This window comes from Miscanthus floridulus, chromosome 1 (assembly GCF_019320115.1).
Source record: "Miscanthus floridulus cultivar M001 chromosome 1, ASM1932011v1, whole genome shotgun sequence".
Taxonomy (NCBI): domain Eukaryota; kingdom Viridiplantae; phylum Streptophyta; class Magnoliopsida; order Poales; family Poaceae; genus Miscanthus; species Miscanthus floridulus.
This window is the reverse complement of record NC_089580.1, coordinates 85398315-85419577: the sequence shown is the minus strand read 5'-3', so window position 1 is coordinate 85419577 and position 21263 is coordinate 85398315. Positions and strand designations below refer to the sequence as shown.

At 42.1% G+C, this 21263-nt stretch overlaps 1 protein-coding gene across 1 annotated transcript; it reads right to left on the bottom strand.

The window, feature by feature from the left end:
* Positions 1-20434: 20434 nt before the first annotated feature.
* LOC136459858 (uncharacterized) lies at positions 20435-20971 on the bottom strand. Its single transcript, XM_066459696.1, has one exon. The coding sequence runs from the start codon at positions 20969-20971 to the stop codon at positions 20435-20437; it is 537 nt and encodes a 178-aa protein (XP_066315793.1).
* Positions 20972-21263: the final 292 nt, after the last annotated feature.

Sequence of the window (21263 nt, the reverse complement as noted above, 5' to 3'; positions counted from 1 at the left end):
GTCTCAATTGATTCATAATCAAAAGAATCGAGAAGACCATTCTTATGGAGCCTATCTATGTGCTTCTTGCCTATATGGCCTAAGCGACAATGACACAAGTAAGTAGGATTAGAATCATGTTTGCGAACTCTCTTAGCATTAACATTATTGATTTCAGTTTCCTCAAGATTAAGAACATAAAGCCCATTCACAATAGGACATCTCCCATAGTACATGCCATTCATAAAAATAGAACAACAATTGTACTTTATTACAAATTCAAAACCATCATCCTCTAAACATGAGGCAGAAATAATGTTCTTATTCAATGCAGGAACAAAATAACAATTATTAAGTTCTAGCACTAATCTTGAAGGTAGCGATAGTGAATAAGTGTCGACGGCCAACGCAGCAACATTTGCTCCATTCCCGACACGCAAATCCATGTCATATCTTGCAAAGCACCTAATTATTTTCAATCCATGCAATGATTTGCAAGTGTGAATCATTGCACCAGTATCAAATACCCATGTGTCATTAGGACGTGTTGCAAGATTAATTTCAATGACATTAATACCTTGAGCAGATGTCGCACCTCCATTCTTTTTCTTCTCTTCCAAGTACTTCTTGCAATTCCTCAACCAATGTCCTTTCACACCGCAGTGGAAACAAACATCATTAGGGGAGGGGTTAGCCTTTTATTCTTTTCTTTTGGCCTTAGTTGCCTGCTTAGAAGTCTCACTTTTGGTAGGTTTCTTAGCCTTGGCTGGACGCTTTCACTTCTTGCCCTTCTAGACTGTCATCACATAACCAGGAGCCTTCCTAAGGCTCACCTCTACCGTCTTAAGCATCCTATGCAACTCGATCAGTGTCTTCTTCAAGCCATTCATGTGATAGATCAAAATAAATGGCTCAAAGCTAGCTGGTAGAGACTGTAGTATCACATCGGTGGCGAGGATCATCATCGAGGGGAAAACCTAGTCTCTGCAAGCTCTCAATTAAATTATCACTACGGGTGAAGAGGTTCAAACTTACCCTTAAGGGGTGTCTCCTGTAGGCACCGGTGTTACTCATCATAGAACATATATAGTATCCACAATGTACACTCCCAGGCTTCTGCTTGGGGCACTTTGTGTTTTGCATATGAAAATGTTAAGTAATGCTTTTGACAGCCATGTAATGGAGTACTGAAGAAGTAAGTCACACTTACCACACACAGTGTTTTTATAGCCAGCTTTTCCATCCTTGCTGGATCATGCCTTCCGTGATGATTAGTGACATAGAACCTAAATGCCATGTTTGAATTATTTTAGCAAATACAACTTGTTAGAATCCAAAAGTGAACGTTACAACTACGTACACAAACATATAAGCTAATGAGGATTGTCGATATGTATATGTCTTGAGAATCAATATGAAGTCTTTGTATGTCACCGGGTCCCTATCTATTGAATCAAAGACCTATGCCATGCTCCTCCCGACATCAACGGCTATACAAATCCAGTAGTTGTTGCATAGATTTAATCATAGAACTAGATAAGCTCTTTTGCATCGAGTAAAATATATTGAACAAAGCTTTAAGTATAGAGTTGAACTTACTCGAAGTTGTATGGTAGCCATATAGTAGAGTGTTGTTGGAGAGTTTTGAAAGCCAGGGCAATGTATGCCGCAACCTTAAGGGACTCTTCCCTTAGTTTCGCTGTACGGATGCGCTCTTTCTCCCGAAGAGTCTTTGTAGTAGCTAGCTCTTTGGCATCCAGTGTCCACCGTTTAGGGTAATTAAAATTTGTTTGGGCTATAGCTTGAGGGTCTAGATACCCGGCTTTCACACTTGGCATTTGTTTGACAATGTGCACTTGCATTCTATAAATCACGGCGTGGGTTAGTTACAACAAAATTCAAAGATTACATTCATATCATATCGGGAGGACAAGGACTTACATGCACCACGTGCGAATTAGATTCATCTCCATTTCTCCTAGGTGAAAGCATGTGTGCATGTCATTGAAGTCAAAGACAATTTTCCCGGCTAGGCTTCCAAATGTGCCGGTGGGGAAGCATGCTTGTATGAGTTCTATGCTCGTTGGGAGAACACGCAAGTACCAATCATGGAACCTTCTCATTCCAAGTGGTAGGCGTTGGATGTCCTAGTTTGGTAGGAAGGGCTTGCCTCTTTCATTTGTTTTCGAGCAATCCTTTGACCATTTGATGGCATCAACATTTGGTGGAGTTTGCTAGTGACGGCCTCCTCAGAACCCCGTGATGGGACATTTTTAACTTGGTTCTCAGGCTTGAACTGGTCATGGGAAAACCACTTGGACACCGACGAGACGTCTTTCATCGGTACATAAACTGGCCTTATGGTGATTGGATGCTTCTTTCGAAGTTCCCATTCAGGCATGTCCTCATCTTCTTATGCATCACCTTGTTTAGGAGGCACTCATTGTTCATGTATCGGTTGTGCTTGTTGAGAAGACTGTGGCATCTCATCATGCACTTGCTCGGTATGAGCTGGAGAAGGTTGTGGCATTTCATCAGGCACATGCTCGCTAGGAGGCGAGGAAGAATGTGACATCTCAGGAATGTGGTGGTCATGAGATGGTGAAAATATCTCCTCAACCTCAACAACTCGCTCCAAATTTGGGAGAGGGGGAGGCGGCAAAGTAGTCAATATATTGTCCCATTTGTGCCAGAGGATGAACTGCCCCATAACATCTCCGAGTAACACTAGCCCCTCGGGAGTTGCGTAGTCTATCCTCCACTGCATGAACTCGGGCTTCACTATATGCACCTCGACCCTAGTGTAGTCCAACGGTATCTTATTATTGTGGTGTAAGCCACTGGAAGGATGTGCCACACCCGTTGCCACCTCCATCATAGTGTTCTGCCGGCCGCTGAGAAACACCAAGGTGCAACTAGTTGGTCCCCATATGCAATCGACGGGGGTTGTGGCTGCAGTGGAACCTTAGCAGCTAGGAACTTTCGGAGGGCTACCAACTAATGCCAGTTCTCCCGGTGACATCACTAATATCCGTGGCTCCATAGACAGTCCTTGCTCCTCCAGCGCCTTCGCAACTAGAGCCTTCACGTAGAGCTCAAGACTAGTCTCCCGGTCTCTACCATGTTTCTTGCACATGTGCCTGTCCTCTTTGAATCCTTGCTTCCAGGTCATCCTTTTCCCTAGCCCCCTAGTGCGGCCTATGTGCTCCTTGTTTCCCAAGCCAAGGCTAAGCTCGTCCCTCTCTCTAGAAGGATTGAATGAGCCCTTCTCGTTGTCTTCAACATATTTCAGTATCCTTAATACTGCCTCTTGGGTCTCCTTCTTATCAAACTTAAGATTACCGTTGGATAATTCTGTACTCCTCGCATATATCCAATTCCTTGAGCGTACCTTCAAATTCATCACATCGATATTCCTAGCAGCTATGGCCTCTTCATCCATCTTCCTAAACTGCTCTTCCTTAGTATAGTAGCCACCGGAGCCTAGATGATGGTGGTGTTTGTTCCTCTTCACCAGCTCAGTGTTACAGGCACTGAGCTCCAATGCCTCTAGTGAAGTCTTCTGAGCCACAAGCTCCTCCCATTGACTAGGAGTTATTTTGCCAAACTCGTTGAAGGGAGTTAACCCCTTTTGGATATACTTTGTGTTGAGCTCCGACCTCCAACGTCAGAATGACTCTTCCATCATCCTAAAAGCATTTTTTTACCAGTTCGTGCTTACCCTCCGGAAATCTAAAATTGAGCTTCAGCTGCCTATCCCATAGTTTATTCTTTTTATTCTCTGGTACCTCTTTCCAGTTAGGGATTGTTGGGTTCAATTTATCTCTTACTAGGGCCCCGATCGCATTACAAAATCATCCTCCTAATTCCTTCGGCTCAAGGATCTCTCCTACAGGCCCGACCTCCATTATCACATAACATGCCTTATCTGAATATAGATTTCCTTTTCTATCCCCTCGTTTTCTCTTAGGCTTGGTAGTCGTGGTTGTGTCTTGAGGTTGTGGAGCAGAGGCATCGTGATCTGTCTCTGTGGCTGTTGCCTCTTCTCTCCTTTCCTCTACTCTGTCTTGTCTAGTGAGATGTCGCGGATGTTGACATCGTCTTTTCTAAGTTTTAGGAGGGACCTGTATATACGACAGATCAAAGTGTTAGCAGAGATAACACAGCCAAAGCTTTAGCAAAATTTACAAGCTAAGGCTTTTTCCCTACCTCCTCATTTGGGTCAAAATCCTTGTCCAAATCTTCCTCCGTTGGCCTCCTTCTGGCTTCACGTGGGAAAGGATCCTCAGGACTTTCATATCCCTCTTCTGAGTCATCATCACCATCATCCTCTTCTTCTTCGCCTTCAGCAGCCTCTCCTGCTCCCTCTTCCTCCTCGTCACACTGCTCCTGAGTAAGCATCACTTCTAAATCCTTTTCTAACTCATTATCGAACTGCTCCTCAGTTAGCTGGTCCTCTAGTGCTTGCTCCTCATAGGTTGGCTGCTCATCATGCTCAAGGCATCGGGTTACACTGTCTGGTGTCCACGACATTATTTCACGCTTTGTTCTAATAGATGCAAGAAAGTGTGCTTTAGGTGCGCGAGAAGGTATAAGAAATAAAAAAGGTTTATAAACCAAAGTAGTCCTATAAAACAACAATATATCAAAAAAATGAGTAGTAGCAGTAGTAGAGGCCTCAGAAACATGTCAATCATCATTTTATCATGAACTTGGAGCATCAAGGCATCATAACAGAGAAGAGAGGAGAAGGTAATGTAGGGGCGGCTGCTAATGATGCCAAGTTCCTCACAAGTTCTTGATCATCAGCTCATATTCCATATAATGTATGGACTTGGACAATTTCATCATCGGCAAAACAAAGGAGAGGAGAGGAGAGGGGAGATTTGGCAAAAAAAAAGCAATAGCTGCTTAACAAACATAGAGAGGAAAATGTGTAAAAAAAGCAGCAGCTGCTTCCCAAACATAGAGGATAGGAAAGGTGGCAAAAATAAAGGAGATGGGAGATTTGGCAAAAAAAAAAAAGCAGGTGCTGCTTCCCAAAAAAAAGCAACAGCTGCCATACTGACTTTGCTCGATCACACATGAACATCATATGCATAATATCTTCCGAACCTGATAGGCAAATCGGACAATCAGAAGTAGTAGACAGTAGTAGTAGGGAAGTAGTAGAATTAGTTGACAGAGGTACAAGTAGTTGATAGAAGACAGAAGTAGTAGTAAACAGTAGTAGTAGGGAAGTAGTAGAAGTAGCAAAAAAAGCAACAACTGCTTAGGAGAGGAGAGGAGTAGAGTGCAGTAGATGAGAGTAGTAGTAGAAGAGGAGTGGTAGAGTAGTAGGAGAAGAGCAGGAGGACAGTATAGTAGTAGAGTAGTAGTAGGAGTAGCAAGTAGTAGTAGGAGCAGCTATCCAGCAGCCACCAAGTACTAAGAGCAGACAGCAAGTACAGAGAAGATTAGTAGCCACCAGCCACATAGTAAGAGAGAATAGTAGTAGAGAGTAGAGACTATGGAGTAGTAGGACAGCAAGTTGCCGTTGCACACAAATATCAAACAGCAGCAGTTGCAACCACTGGGGAAGAAAGGCATCTGAGCACAGCCACAAACACTAACACTAGGTACCTGTATGCATTCAAATAACCAGATAAAAATAGAATCAGAACTACTTAATTATTTGTTTCTTTTTCTGATCACAGAGCAGAGCCTTGTTATTAGAAATGTAAAGCTCGATGAAAGTAAGACAGTGCAACTAGGTGAAAGGGGTGTTTGACACTTGCCAAACTCAACCTTGAACATCATGAAATTAGAAAACTGGTTGCCCAGAGAGAAGAAGAATCCCTAAGCAAATGAGATCAGTAGTAGGGGCAGAACCAGGACTAGAAGGTACTGGCTGCTAATTAAGGTACATCACTTTGGTTAAAAACTAAGCTACAACGTATGATTTTATTTGATAGAAGGGTCTGTAACAAAAACATTGGACCATGAGAGGGCAGAGGCAGGGCCATCGCTACTGCAAGTCACCCCTAGTTTCACCCTTGGTCAGTACTATTTCATCGTCAACATTATGGCAGAATAGCCTCTATCTATTGTCTAGTCCCTGAGGTTTTGGTTTGTCCATTCTGATCCCTGAACGATTTTCTTTGGTCCAAAATAGTGCTTGGGATAACATGGAGCTCCACGTGTGCATATAACTCAACACTAGGTCATAAATTGTATGCAAAATGTTCTTGTCCCTATGAAATCTATAGATAGGAGAAATAAACCTAAGCTCAAAACACTTTTGTTCTTTTCTTTTTAAAAGTTTAATCTGCTACTGCCATTAGAGCTAGACAAGCTGCACGCCGCGCTCCTACCCTGTAGGGACAAAGATGCAGATTGAAGCAGCAAACATGAATACAGATGTCTAAAAACAATAAATCAATAATGATGACGATTGTTCAAATAAGTGCAGCATACAAATTGCTCGGGTTCAAACATATCTTGTTCATACCGTTACCCAACTATAGATAAGTAGATAGGCCATCATATTTATTTTCCAAATGATTAAATAGCATAGAAGGTTGTCAGATTAACATTGTATATACCTGTTAAGTGTGCAGACATCACAACAGTAGGTTATTTCACATGTGGCTAGTGGCTATACTCTGGGTTGTCTTGTAGATGTGGTGTCCATGTCATCACAGGGATTATTTTAGACAAAGAAGACAGCTCAAGGGAGTGATTCAAGGAAGTGGACCAATAGAAACTTCACTTTCAAAGGTTGAATTGAGACTCCCATGAAACTTCAAGGACAATAGTGGTTATTCCGCCTAACATTATATAAATTAATAATATGCAGTGGAATTAGTTATCAGTCAAACTAGTACTAATAACATCTAAAAGAATAATTTTAGCACTGTACTGCTTCAGATAACATCTTGCATATATAGTTTATCACTCTACTTAAAGTCTGAAATTATACACAACTCTTGTTATAGAGTAGTTAACGGTCCTAATCTGCAATGAAATTAACTGCAGTAACAAAACCAATAAGGCTAGCTATGGTCTGACTTATTCTCTTCACAATTTGGGTAAACAAATAGGAAGCCAAACTGAAAAATGTGCATGCCATAGGTCTATTCTTATGTCACAAGGCTAACTAAATGTTCAAACTTATATAGCAGACCAGTGCTTTCAATTTCTCTACTCATATTTTATCATAACACATGACATGTTCTTTTTGCTATTTAGATGATAACTACTACAGATTGTCAATTTGGCCTGAAATCATTCACATTGCCAGTTCTCAATGAGGTAGGTAACTAAAAAATCAAATGGACATTTGCCAGTTCTCAATGGGGTAGGTAACTAAAAAATCAAATGGACATTTATGCGGTTTGTCAGTTCCCAATGAGGTAGCTAAAATCAAATGGACATTCATGCTAACAAGCTACAGCATGCTAACAAGCTGAAAATGGCTTAATACTCAGCAACTTATTGCTTCAGGAAAATCATGGGAGGTCAATTACTTCCCAATATGCAGACCCAGGCATAGTTTGAAGCAATCACTGTACATAAAACCTTAACCCAAAGAATTGAACACAAAAAAAAAAATTTAGAACCAATGGTCAACCAAATTTTTCCATGACGGCCAAAGTAGTCAATGAAAGTACCCAAAACCATCACAGATGGTCTTCCCTGATAGTAACTGTCAGAGATAAGACAGATAGACTGACCTGGAAAGCCGATGTTTGCTGATCGACACCGGTGGAGGTGCGCGGACGCCGGTGGAGGTGCACGGACGTTGGTGGAGGTGCGCGGATGCCGGTGGAGGTGCGAGGATGCCGGTGGAGGTGTGCAGACGCCGGAGAGCATGGGAAGGAGTGCAGACGCCGGTGGAGGTGTGCGGAGGCCGGTGGAGGGGGCGCGGGTGCGGGTGGAGGGGGCGCGGACGCCGGTGGAGGAGCGCGGACGCCGGTTTAGGGGGCACGGGTGCGGGGAGGGGTGCGCGGGTGTGGAGATGGGGCGCGCAGGTGCGCCGCGGCACCTCAAGGTCGGAAACCCTAGCGCGCCGCCGGCTGATCGGAAACCCTAGGGCGGGGAGCAGTCGCGCGGGTGTGGGGAGGGGGCGCGGGTGCGGGGAGGGGGCGCGCGAGTGCGGAGAAGGGGCGCGCGGTTGCGGGGACGGGCGCGGGCGTTGGGACAGGTCCGGGAGGCGGCGTCGGCAGGGCAGCCTGACGGCGTCGGAGGAAGAAGAGAGCGCCCAACAGGCTAACACCCGTGCGCCCGTGTATTTATACTCGAGATGATTTCTAAGGGCGGTTCCTGATCCAGCCGCCCCTAAAATCCATTTGTAGGGGTGGTTCCTGATCCAGCCGCCCCTACAAATGCATTTGTAGGGGGGTTTCTGATCCAACCGCCCCTACAAATATTTTCTATTTTTTTGAATTATAAATTCTGTATTTTTTATATCATAAAAACACAAAGTAATATAAAAACAATTGTGTATATGCACAAATATAATATTTTGTATTATTCTATATATGAAGAAATATATATATAAACAATTGTAGTCAAAACAATATAGAAAACAAAAAAAAAGAAAAATTAAAATTTTGAATTTTAAAACTTCGACTACAATTTTATGACATTAAATGAAATAAAATGAAAATGTTGTAAACATAAAAGTTGTATAACTCATCAACATGTACAACTTTTATTTTGGTCATCATGTCATGTGACTTTGTTTGAACGATTCAAATTTTGAAATTCAAACAATTTCAACTTGAAACAATATTTTGAAAGAGTAAACGATTTTAGATGAAAAACTCATGAATACCAAAGTTGTAGAACTCATAAATATCTATATCTTTTATTTTGATCATATTTTCATTTGACTAAATTTGAATAGTTGAAATTTTGAATTTCAATAAATGGCAACTTCAAACAAAATTTTGAAACCTTAAATGATTTCAACAATAAAAGTCATGAACATAAAAGTTGTTGAACTCATCACTATCTGCAACTTTTATTTTGGTCACTTCTTCATGTGACAAAGTATTAGTAAACATTGTTCATAAATTCACATATGACTCATAGTTTCATGAACTATACGAGAAACATGTTGATTTATGAACAATGTTTACTATCACTTTGTCAGATAAAGAAATAATCAAAATAAAAGTTGTAGATCTTGATGAGTTATACAACTTTGGTATTCATCATTTTTTCAGCTGAAATCATTTAATGGTTGAAAATCTCGTTCGAACTTGTCATTTTTTTAAATTTGAAAATTTGAAGTGCTCAAACTTTGTCAAATGAAAAGAATGACCAAATCAACACACTAACTTGATAGGGCAACATTTTAGAAAATTTTAGGGAAAAATCATCACATTTGGAGTTAGTATGAGGGACAAAAGACTAGTTACAAATTTTACCTAGAGATTAAAAATAAAAATCACAACTGTTCATGATGATCAATAATGAACAAGTGTGATTTCTCTTTTTAATCTATGGCTGAAACTTGTAACTAGTTTTTCTCCCTCATACTAACTCCAAATGTGATGGTTTTTTCCTAAAATTTTCTAAAATCATGCTCTATCATTTTAGTCTAGTCATCTATCTTTGTCGCTAATTTTGAACAATTCAAATTTTAAATTTTAGAAAATGACAGCTTCAAACCTGATTTTCAAACACTAAATGATTTCAGCTGTAAAGGTGATGAATATAAAAGTTGTATAACTCGTCAAGATCTCCTACTTTTATTTTGGTCATTTCTTCATTTTCATAAAGTGATTTCATAAAGTTTTAGTAGTAATAGAGTGGATGTTCAAATAGAGTCATCTGGATGTTGCAAAGAGTAGTCTCACACACATGCATAAATGTAGTTTCACGCACATACAAAAATATATAGTCTTACACACGTACATAAATATATAGTCTCACACACATGCATAAATGAAGTCTTAAAAACACACACTTACACAAACACTCCATGTTCAACAACTAGCTAGCCCATTGTAACGACTTTCCCCTTGACACATTTTTGTTCCCATGGCAATATATCTTTGGGGAGGTTCTTTTCCACAACACTGATCTTCTTAGAAAAGTCTATGAATAGCGGCATCTCATTGTAGTTATTGTAAGCTTCAACATCGTCCACGTCATCAACTCTAATAATGTGCTTTTTCTCAGAGGCAACCACATGCTTTGTCTTCTTCTTTGGGGGGAGTTTACTTTGTGGGTCAAACATATAGAAAACTTGTGCGACACATGAAGTGAGCACCCAAGGGTCATCTTGGTATCCTAGATTCTCGAGGTCCAGGACTCTCAATCCGATCTCATTCAGTTGGTGTTGTTTGATCCAGCGGCATCAAAATAGGGCCACTGTTATATCCCTTCCATAGTCAAGTTCCCATATCTCTTCAATGATGCCAAAGTATTAGATCTTTTGTCCCAATCCATCGAGAGCCTCTATTCGAATGCCGTTGTTTTAGTTCACATATTTACTATCCTTTGCGTGGGTATAGTACGTATACCCATTGATGTCATAAGCATTACAAGATGTCACTTGTCTCGATGGCCCCTCCGCCAACCTACTAATGGTAATATAGTCTATGGTTTCTCCAGGCGGTATGTTTTGGTCCTTCAACCATGTAGTTAGTCGTTGCTTGTGTTGTTTCATGACCCAATCATTCGAATGGCCATTTCTCTCTGCCATAATGATAGCCAAGTGTTCATCAATGTACGGTTGCATCAGTTGTGTACTATGCAAGACACTGTAATGTGCCCGACTCACCTCTTTGTAATCATGGTCAATGAACACTTTTCTACCACTGGTGCCCTTCCCAGCTAGCCTACCCTTGTGACGAGAATCAGGTTTACCAATCCCTTTCTGTACTTTTAGGTACTCTTGACAACACTCGATGACTTCTTCAGTACTGTAACCCTCTATCATGGAGCCCTCTAGGTATGCTCAATTATGCATGTATCGACTTAGAACCGACATGAACCGCTCGTAGGACCACATTTCATGCAAGTAGCAACGGCCCAGCGCCTGTATCTGATGAACCATGTGAATCATGAGATGTGGCATTATATCAAAAAAAGCAGGAGGTAAACACATCTCTAGTTGGTTTTGTGTCTCCACCACAAATTCATGTAGGTCACTCAGCTCTTGCTTGCCAATCGTCTTCTATGAGATCTTCGAAAAGAAGTAGCACATGCGGGTGATGGCCATTTTCAAGAACTCTGGCTTTATAGCCCTGATTGCAATAGGTAGAAACACTATCAGCATCACATGGCAATCGCGAGCCTTGTAGTGTGTTATTGACAAGTCCTTCATCGACACTAGCTTCTTCATATTTGCTAAAAACCCAGTCAGGACTTTGACCCCCCTTAGGAAAGTGCATATAGCTCTCTTCTCGTCTGGTGTTAGGTTGAAGCACACCATGGGTAGAGTGTATTTTCCATTAGCCTTAGGTACCGGGTGAAGCTGTGGCATCACATTTAGCTACACCATGTCTTTCCATGCTTTCAGACCATCTTTTGACTTGCCTGTGTCCATCAAGGTAGCAATGAGACTCTCAAAGACATTCTTCTACATGTGCATAGCATTAATGGCATGGGGGACCTCCAAGTCTGGCCAATAAGGTAGATACTAAAAGAAGATCGATTGTTTCTTGAAAGGTACACCTTCGACAGGAGGTGTGCTTCTATCTCTGTTAATCCCATCTGGATTCTTCTTTCCATAGACGACGCATATGTTTTTCACCATTCTGTACACGTGTTCTCTGTTATGACATCTCTCCAGAGGGGGTTCAATCTCCGGGGCATAATCATAAAATCTAAAGAACAATTTGCTATGGTACTTGTGACTTGTCTTTAAGAAGCGTTGGTTCCTTAGGTAAACTATATTCTTGGATGCATCTAGGTACACCATGTAGTACCATCCAAGCAAACCAAGCATCTCGTCTTCCCTTTGATCTATCCAGACAAAGCAAACAGCGCGGGGTAATCATTGGTAGTAACAAATATTATTACTCTACATATGAAGTCCTCCTTTCGGAACACATCATACTTCTGCTCCCTATGCCTCCATAGCCTCTCCATTTCTTGCATCAAAGGCTCGAGGAGCACATCTATATCAATGCCTAGTTGTTTAGGGCTAGAAATAAGAATAGTGAAGAGAAGGTACTTTCTCTTCTAACACAACCATGTTGGGATGTTGTATATGGTCAAGATCACTGGCCAAGTGCTATGGTCGCTCATCCTCTCATTGAAGGGATTCATTCCATCGGTGCTCAAGCCAAACCATACATTCCTTGGATCATCGCTGAATTGTTTGTGCTTCTCATCAAACCTTTGCCACTGACTACAATCAGCCGGGTGTGCAATCTTATCATCATCCACCTTGCGCTCATCATCCCACCATGTCATGAGTGTGGCTTCTTTAGGGTTTAGGAAGATACGTCTCAAGCGGTCAGTCACTGGTAGGTACCACATTACCAAGGCAAGAATTCTTCTCTGCTTTGCATCATTGCCTAATGGAGTGTCCTCTGGGGGCTGAGATTCTTGTATCGCCTTTTTTTGTACCCTTCTTATTCCTCTTTTTCCCTGTGGAGGCTTCGTCCCCACCGTAAAGGTCATTGTTCTTGTACCGGCTGGCCCCACACCGGGGACATTTATCCAGTGACTTGAACGTTTTGCCACAAAAAAGTATACAGTGGTTGGGACATGCATGGATTTTTTCAACCCCCATTGTCAATGGACTTTTGACCTTCTTTGCTTGATATGTGTTGGCGGGAACTAAGTTTGGTTGTGGTAGCACCCATGACAGGAGATGCAATAGATCATTGAAGCTACAGTCTGACTAGCCGTACTTAGCCTTCAGGATGAGCAGCTCAAGCACAAAATGTAGCAATGTCCAATGTGTCAAACAGCCCTTTTCAACACCATACACAGTCTCCTTTGATGCTTTTGTCACCCTTTCCAAATTTTCTAGACCTTTCAGGCTATTTAGTAAAATCTTTGGTCCAAGTGCTCAAATCATGTCCTCCAAATCATCTTCATCCCCGACACGTGCTCCACCATCATTATTGGCACCACCTTCGTCATTACCATCCCAACCACCAGCATCACCACCTTGTTCATTGCCACACTCAAAATCCATTCGTGCATTAATCTCTGCTAAATATTGGGACATGGATTCTATGGTTTCATCATTGTATTCCTCCTCATCCTCGTCGTTAACAATAACCGTTTCACCATGATGAATCCACACTGTGTAGTCCTCAACAAATCCTCGCATAATCAAATATGATCTGATGATAGTCACATCTATCCATGCCATACGGTTCTTACAATCTTTACAGGGGCAGATAATTGTATCCTTATTCTCTTTCAATGTTGTTGCAAACTTCTTTGCGGCTTCAATAAATTTATCCACCTCTTCATGGAAACCTACCTTGAACCTTAATGAACCATACATCCAAGAGTTCCTATACTCCATCTTTTGCAACAACAAAACAAACATTAAAGGACTACTTATTCAAATATATATAAAAATGAATCAAATTAATCATTACTTGAGAATAATTGTATATAGTTCAGATATATATGAATATAAATCTAATATAATTACATGAAGCATACAAAGACACCATGTTGCACCCAATTTTGCATAGCAAAACCAAGTACTCATATATGTGCGCCTAGGATGTCCAAACACACACATATATCACAAATTGCAATAGTATCAAAGTAAAGTACTTATTACATCGCATATCTCATCATAAAGTAAATACAGAGTTTGCTCAGAGGCAATATTATTACAATCACAGTGGAATAACTAGCCCAACTGCCACAGGGACTCCAACTGGTGAACGTCTCCCTAGTAGTCCCGGACATCCTCCGGAAACTCTTCATATCCATTATCTGTTACCCATCCAGGATTTTCATTGGATGTAAAGCAAGTGTAAGCTCACCATGCTTAGCAAGTATATCAAAGGGATCTATGAGGCTCAAAAAGGCTTGACACTGTTTGACTATAGTTTGCAATTTTAGTTAATCAAATTTTAGCATCCTGAATCACTACTTTAATGAACAGTCCCAATTCCCAAGTGGTATTAAAGTATCATCAAGTTTTATCAGAAATCCCAACCATCCATCATCTACAGTAACCACTAATCTCAAAGGATCCAGACCGCTCGTATTCGTGAGCATGGCTGTTATAACAGGTTAATTATTTCTGTAGAAATTGTACATCTTTACCCACCGAGCCATGATTCTTAATGCCGGGGTTCGCGAGACCCACTACACCTCTTCCTAGGAAGTGTGGCAGAGTTTCACTATGAAACCCTTAGCTAGTTGCACTAACAGGTCATAGCTACAAAGGAATGGCACACGTGGGCATCGTAGCATGGTGCACACCCTAACAGAAAAATGAAAGATATCCTCTTACCCCTTACTGGAGCTACAGACGAGCTTGTATAATCTAGTTAATAGGTTAAAGTCAGAGTCATGTGACACTCAGGGTTATACGGTCCCTCCTGGGTTGCCGCTTCAGGATTAAGTCCTTATGGAGAGGCACTAGAGTACTCAACCCCGTACTCCAGCCCCCTATCTATTGCTAAAAAGCTTCATTTTATCACATTGCATATAGCCTTTAATCATGTTTAACAATTACTTCATGTTAAGCGCTGCAGCATCTATCCAAAATGCCTACCCAATAATCCTAGGTATTAAGGATATGTGGTACAAGGAATCATCTAGGTAAAGTCCTTAAAGGCAATTCAAATTAAACACATGCATGAATGTAAGTGGTAGTAGTTCATAGGTAACAAGGGGCCTTTGGTACACTTGCCTTCCTCAAAGTCATCCTGAGAGTACTACTGATCCTGCTGGGGTCCTCAGTCACCTCAAATAGCTCACCCTCTAATCGTGATCCAATCATCAATTAAGCATCATACCAATCATTACATACATACAAGATAGACTTCCATTAGAACAGTACACCAAATAGTGAAAACATAAGTTGAAAAGCTTACAAATCTATTCTATGCTTTGCTACGAACACATGAGCGAAAGAATCACTCAAATCGGACTTAAAACGTGAAAGTTATGCATGAAATAAGATGTAATGGCAATTCTGTAAATAAACTGAACCTATTTTTGAATTAAAACAATTAAAAATATAAATTATCACGGTTATAGGACTGTGGGCATTAAATCTGGAAAATATAGGGTCTAAATTGAATAAAAACAGGACTAAATAGAAATTAATTTGAACTGATGAGTACCGCGGGTTGATTCTGAGAAAACAGAGGGGCTAAAACACAAAAGTGCTCGGCTTGACTGTAGGTTTGACCCTGGGTGCTGACGGGTCCACACGTGGCGGCTTTTGATAAGCGCGGTGCACCACGCAGGCATGGGGTGCCCTGACGTGGGTGCTGACGCATCCACGATGGACCGAGTCCACGGTTCGCTGTGGACCGAACTGGTACCATATAATCTAGACCGTTCCTTGACGATCGGACGGCGTAGGCGTGAGCAGGGCCACGGGTCACCGGGGAAGAAGGGCATGCCGGCGGCACCATGGTTGGCGTGAACTAGAATCACCGGTATGGCGTTCTAGGGCACCAAAACACAAACGGAGTGTACAGGAGGGATCGTCAGCTCACTGTGAGTCGGATGGGGGCATTCTCGGCGTTTAGGACGGCTCCAGAGGTGAGGTCGACGGCGGCGGGGCTCTAGAGAGAGAAAAAGCCAGCAGTTGAGGTCAAATCTGAGGTTCTCGTGACCAAAATGAGGCGACAAGGGTACCTTCAGACGTGGGTGATCATAGCGGAGCTCCAAGCGGCATCGGCATCGAGCTTCGAGGCACGGACGAGGGGTACTAAGGCAGCGGTGGCTCACGGCTGTGAGCAGAAGATGGGGGAGGAAGAAGGGGTCGGCATGGAGATTTATAGGCTGAGCGGTGGGAGAAATAAGGAAGGGGAAACAGGTGGGGTTGATCACCTGCCATAAATGGGCGACGGTGGTGGCTTTCTGTGCATGGCCACGCCATCTACGGCCGAAGAAAGGAAATGCCGGGGAAAAGAAAGGAAGCTCGGGGAAGAAGAATGGAAAGAAGGGAGAAGACACTGATGGGTGGGAATAGGGCACAGTGAGAGAGAGAGCGGACGGCGCGGTGATGAAGGCCGAGCTAGCGGTGCTGTGGGCCGGTGCGCCGAGTTGGGCCGCCGAGCTGTGCGGTGCACTCATGGGAGGAAAACAAGGCAGGCCGGGTAGTAGGCTAGGCCCTGCGCTATAGCAGGAAAAGGCTGTGGGGGGGCTATAGGCCGGTGCAGGTTGCTAGGCCAAATCCTGGTGCTGGGCCAAAATGGAAGAAAAATGGATTTTTCAAAATCAAATCTATTTCCTCTATTTTCAGTTTTAAGTCAAATTCAAATGTGATTTGAGTTCAACTTCAATTCATCTAACCCTACACTCAATCAAAACCATATGCTCCAGCATGAATGCAACAAACAAGTTTCTAAACTTATAGTCTATTTTATTTATCCAATATTTAATATTTAGCCTAAGTTAAAAATACCTAGAAAATGTATTAAAGGATAAGAATTTAATTGCTAACTTGTAGTAAGAATTTTGGGTGTTACAAACCTACCCCCCTTAAGATGAATCTCGTCCTCGAGATTCAGATGGTTCAAAAAGATTGGGATAGTCAGTTCTTAGATCTTCCTCTCTTTCCCAAGTTGCCTCATCCACTTAGTGTCTGTTCCACTGAACCTTGCACATTCTTATTATTTTGCTCCTTGTGATTCTCTCCACTGTTTCTAGGATTCTTACTAGATATTCTTTGTATGATAGATCCCCTCGGATATCTAGTTCTTCCAAAGGTAGTTGTTCCTTAGGTACTCTCAAACATTTCTTAAGTTGTGACACATGGAAAACATCATGAACACCTGAGAGCTACTCCGGTAACTCTAGCTGGTAAGCAACTTCTCCTCTCCTGTTGATGATCTTGAATGGTCCCACATACCTGGGTGACAACTTTCCCTTGGTATGAAATCTCTTTACTCCTTTCATGGGTGAAACTTTGAGATAGACAAAGTCACCGATTTCAAACGCCAAATCTCTTCTTCTCGTGTCTGCATAGCTTTTCTGTCGAGACTATGCAACCTTCAAGTTTTGCCTTATTGTTTGTACTTGTTTTTCTGCCAGTTGCAAAACATCTAGTCCAAAGACTTGACTCTCCCCCATTTGATTCCAAAACAATGGGGTTCTGCACTTCCTGCCATACAATGCCTCAAACGGTGCCATCTTAAGACTCTTTTGGTAGCTATTATTATAGGAGAATTCGGCATAAGGTAAACTCTTATCCCAACTTGTCGTATACTACAGAGCACAAGCTCTTAGCATATCTTCTAAGATCTAATTTGTTCTCTCGGTTTGTCCATCTATTTGAGGATGGTAAGCTAAGCTAAAGTTCAACTTCATATCCATGGACTCATACAATTTCTGCCAAAAATGTGATGTGAACTGTGTACCCCTATCTGAAACAATCTTCTTTGGTACACCATGTAAACATATAATCCTTTCCATATATAACTCTGCTAACTTTGCACTCAAATAAGTTACCTTGACCGGAATGAAATGTGCCACTTTAGTCAGACGATCTACAATCACCCAGATAGAGTCAAATCCTCTCTGTGTACGGGGTAATCCAACTATAAAGTCCATTCCAACTTCTTCCCATTTCCACTCGGGTATCTTCATAGGCTGTAGCAAACCTGCTGGCCTCTGATGTTCTGCTTTCACTCTTTGGCACGTGTCACATATAGCCACATGTTCAGCTACATCTCTCTTTAGTCCATACCACTAGTATCTCTCTTTAAGATCAAGATACATTTTAGTACTTCCTGGGTGTATGGAATAGGCTGAGTCATGAGCTTCCCTCAAGATAGACTCCCTAATAGATTTTACTTCTAGCACACAAATCCTTTTACCAAACCATACCATCCCTTGATCATCCATGTGGAATCTTGGGGCTTTACCAATCACTAAATGTTCCACAATATCCTTGATCCTCTCATCATTCAGCTGTCCCTTATGAATCTCTTGTTCCAGAGTGGATTCTACCTCTAACTCCATGGTGTTGGCCACAATACCCAAATTTAGGTATTTGAACTCCTCACACAACTCTTCAGGTAGTTGAGTTGTATAGGCCATGTTCACATAACTCCTTCTACTCAAGGCATCTGCTACAACATTAGCCTTCCCCGGGTGATAGTGGATATCCAAATCATAATCCTTGATTAACTCTAGCCATCTACACTACCTCAGATTCAGATATGACTGCGTGAATATGTACTTCAAACTCTTATGGTCCGTATAACTCTCACACTTATGACCAATCAAGTAGTGCCTCCAAATCTTAAGAGCATACACCACAGCTACCAATTCTAGATCATGAGTCGGATAATTTAACTATTGTTTTCTCAGCTGTCTGGATGCGTAGGCAACAACTCTACCTTCTTGCATAAGAACACCACCTAGACCTTGTCATGAGGCATCACAATAGATAGAGAAGCTTTTAGTGAGATCAGGTAAGATAAGCACTGGAGCAGAAGTCAGTTCTTCTTCAACTCCTCAAAATTGTCCTGGCATTGCTTAGTCCATACAAATTTGGCATTCTTCTCCAACAAAGCAGTCATGGGCTTGGCTAACTTAGAAAATCCCTCGATGAATCTCGTATAATACCCAGCCATACCCAAAAAACTCTGAATCTCACTAACATCTTTAGGTGGCTTCCAACTCAACACATCTCTAACCTTCTTGGGATCTACTGCTACTCCTCCATTAGAGATTATGTGACCAAGGAAAGATACTTCTTTTAGCCAGAACTCACATTTGCTGAACTTGACATAAAGCTGATGTTCTCTAAGCTTCTGCAACACCAATCTCAAATGTTCTTCATGCTCTTCTTCATTCTTAGAGTACACTAGTATGTCATCAATGAACACGACGACAAACTTGTTGAGGTACTCCATGAACACTTTGTTCATCAGATACATGAAGTAAGCAGGTGCATTTGTCAGACCAAAAGACATGACTGTGAACTCATACAGTCCATATCGAGTCACAAAAGTGGTCTTGGGGATGTCAGTATGTCTTATCCTCAACTGATGGTATCCAGATCAAAGGTCAATCTTGGAAAACACACAAGCCCCTTTCAATTGGTCAAATAGGTCATCAATTCTAGGTAATGGGTACTTGTTCTTAATTGTGACCTCATTAAGTGACCTATAGTCTATGCACATCCTTTGTGTACCATCCTTCTTTTCTACAAACAGTACTGGTGCACCCTAGGGTGATGAACTAGGTTGAACATAACCCTTATCTAACAATTCCCTTAGTTGTTTCTTAAGTTCTGTTAATTCATTCACTCCCATTCTATAGGGTCTTTTAGCTATGGGTGCAGTTCTAGATAAAAGTTCAATTATAAACTCGATGTCTCGGTCAGGTGGCATACCTAGCAACTCCTCAGGGAAGACATCTAGGTACTCATTTACTATCCTTATATCTTCTAAGGTTGTGCCCTCCAACTGATTAACCCAGCAGATTTCTACAGCTGACTGAGTTGCCACATACACAACTTCCTCTCCAGATGAAGTGGTAAGATTCATAGAACTATTACCACAATTAATAACTGCTTTCTACAACCTTAGCCAATCCATACCCAAGATGACATCGATACCGGTGGAATTTATGACTACAAGATTTGCTTGAAATCCTACCCCCTTATGCTGAGACTAGCAGCTAAGCATATCCACTCTGCTTTCATTACCCCAACAGGTGAGCTTACTAACATGTGTTTCTTCATAACACTTATTGGAATACCATGCCTCTTTATGAATGTATATGTTATGAAGGAATGCGAAGTACCAGAATCAAAAAGTACTGTAGCTGAGTTTGAGTTGACCAAAAACGTACTAATCACCACATCTAGTGCCTCCTGAGCTGTTTCAGTAGTAACGTGGTTCACCTTTCCCCAAACATAGTTCTGCTGTGAGTTAGCCATCTTCTTGGGGCATCTATTGGAGTAATGTCCCAGCTCTCCACAATTGAAGCATTTGTTGTCATTAACTGCATTTGGCGCTTTTGGTGTGCCATTTCTCTGAGGAGCATTGGGGGCATTATTCCTCACCGATACATTGTTGGGCTGCTGCTGGCGCTGAGCTGGTGCCTTATACTACTACTGCTGCTGCTGGTTGCGGTTGGGACCTATCTGACCTTGATAGCACTACTGAGGTTGAGCTTGTTGAGGGTTGGTACGGAAGCGAGAGTTGCTCCCGGATTGCTGTCCTTGAAATTTCCTCTTTTTGTCCTCCATCTGGCAGCGCTTGTTCTCAATCACTAAAGCTTTGTCCACCAGCTACTGGAAGTTAGCAAAGGTATGAGACAACAGCTGGTACTAGAGACCATCATTCAAGCCCTCCATAAATAGCTCCTGTCTTTTTCCATCCTCATCTACCTCAGTCAGTGCATACCGTGACAATTGTATGAACTTGTCATGATATTCAGCAACAGTCATGCTCCCCTGCTTGAGAGCCAAGAACTCCTTCTTCAGCTTCATCAGTCCTACAGGCACGTGGTGAGTGCGAAAGGCACTGCAGAACTCAGCCCAAGTGATGGGATTAGCTTCGGTACGACCGAAGCGGAATGAGTCCCACCAATCTAGTGCAGGTCCTTGCAACTGTCCCAAAGCATATAAAACCTTCTCCTTATCATCACACTGGGCAATCTCCAGTCGCCTCTCAATGGCACGTAGCCAGTCATTAGCTTGGAGTGGGTCAGCAGAGTGCTTGAATACAGGTGGGTGTCCTTTCAGGAACTCTCCCCTCTTATCCCTAACATGAGGGGGTGCATTCCCATTCCCTTGCCCCATGTTCTGCATATTCTGGGCCATCTTTTGAAGCAACTGAGTCTGCATCATCATCAGCTGCTCCATGGTGACTGGGGTGGTGGTGGCAGTTCCTCGCCTCCCTGGTTGTTCCTCCTAGTGTTCACCATCTGTAGATGCATCATATAAGTCTCACATATCTAAGCATATAACTCTTACAAGATACTGGTGTAACAAAAGTAGGTGTAGACAGAGATAAATGTAGGATATGCAAGAAGATATTTGTTCTGAACTTTTCCAGCGAGTTGGACAACAGCAGTGCTGTAAAACGAGCATATATCACTCTCTGTTTATCATATGATTACGTATTTTACCTTTCTGGAAAGCTTATGAAATTCTC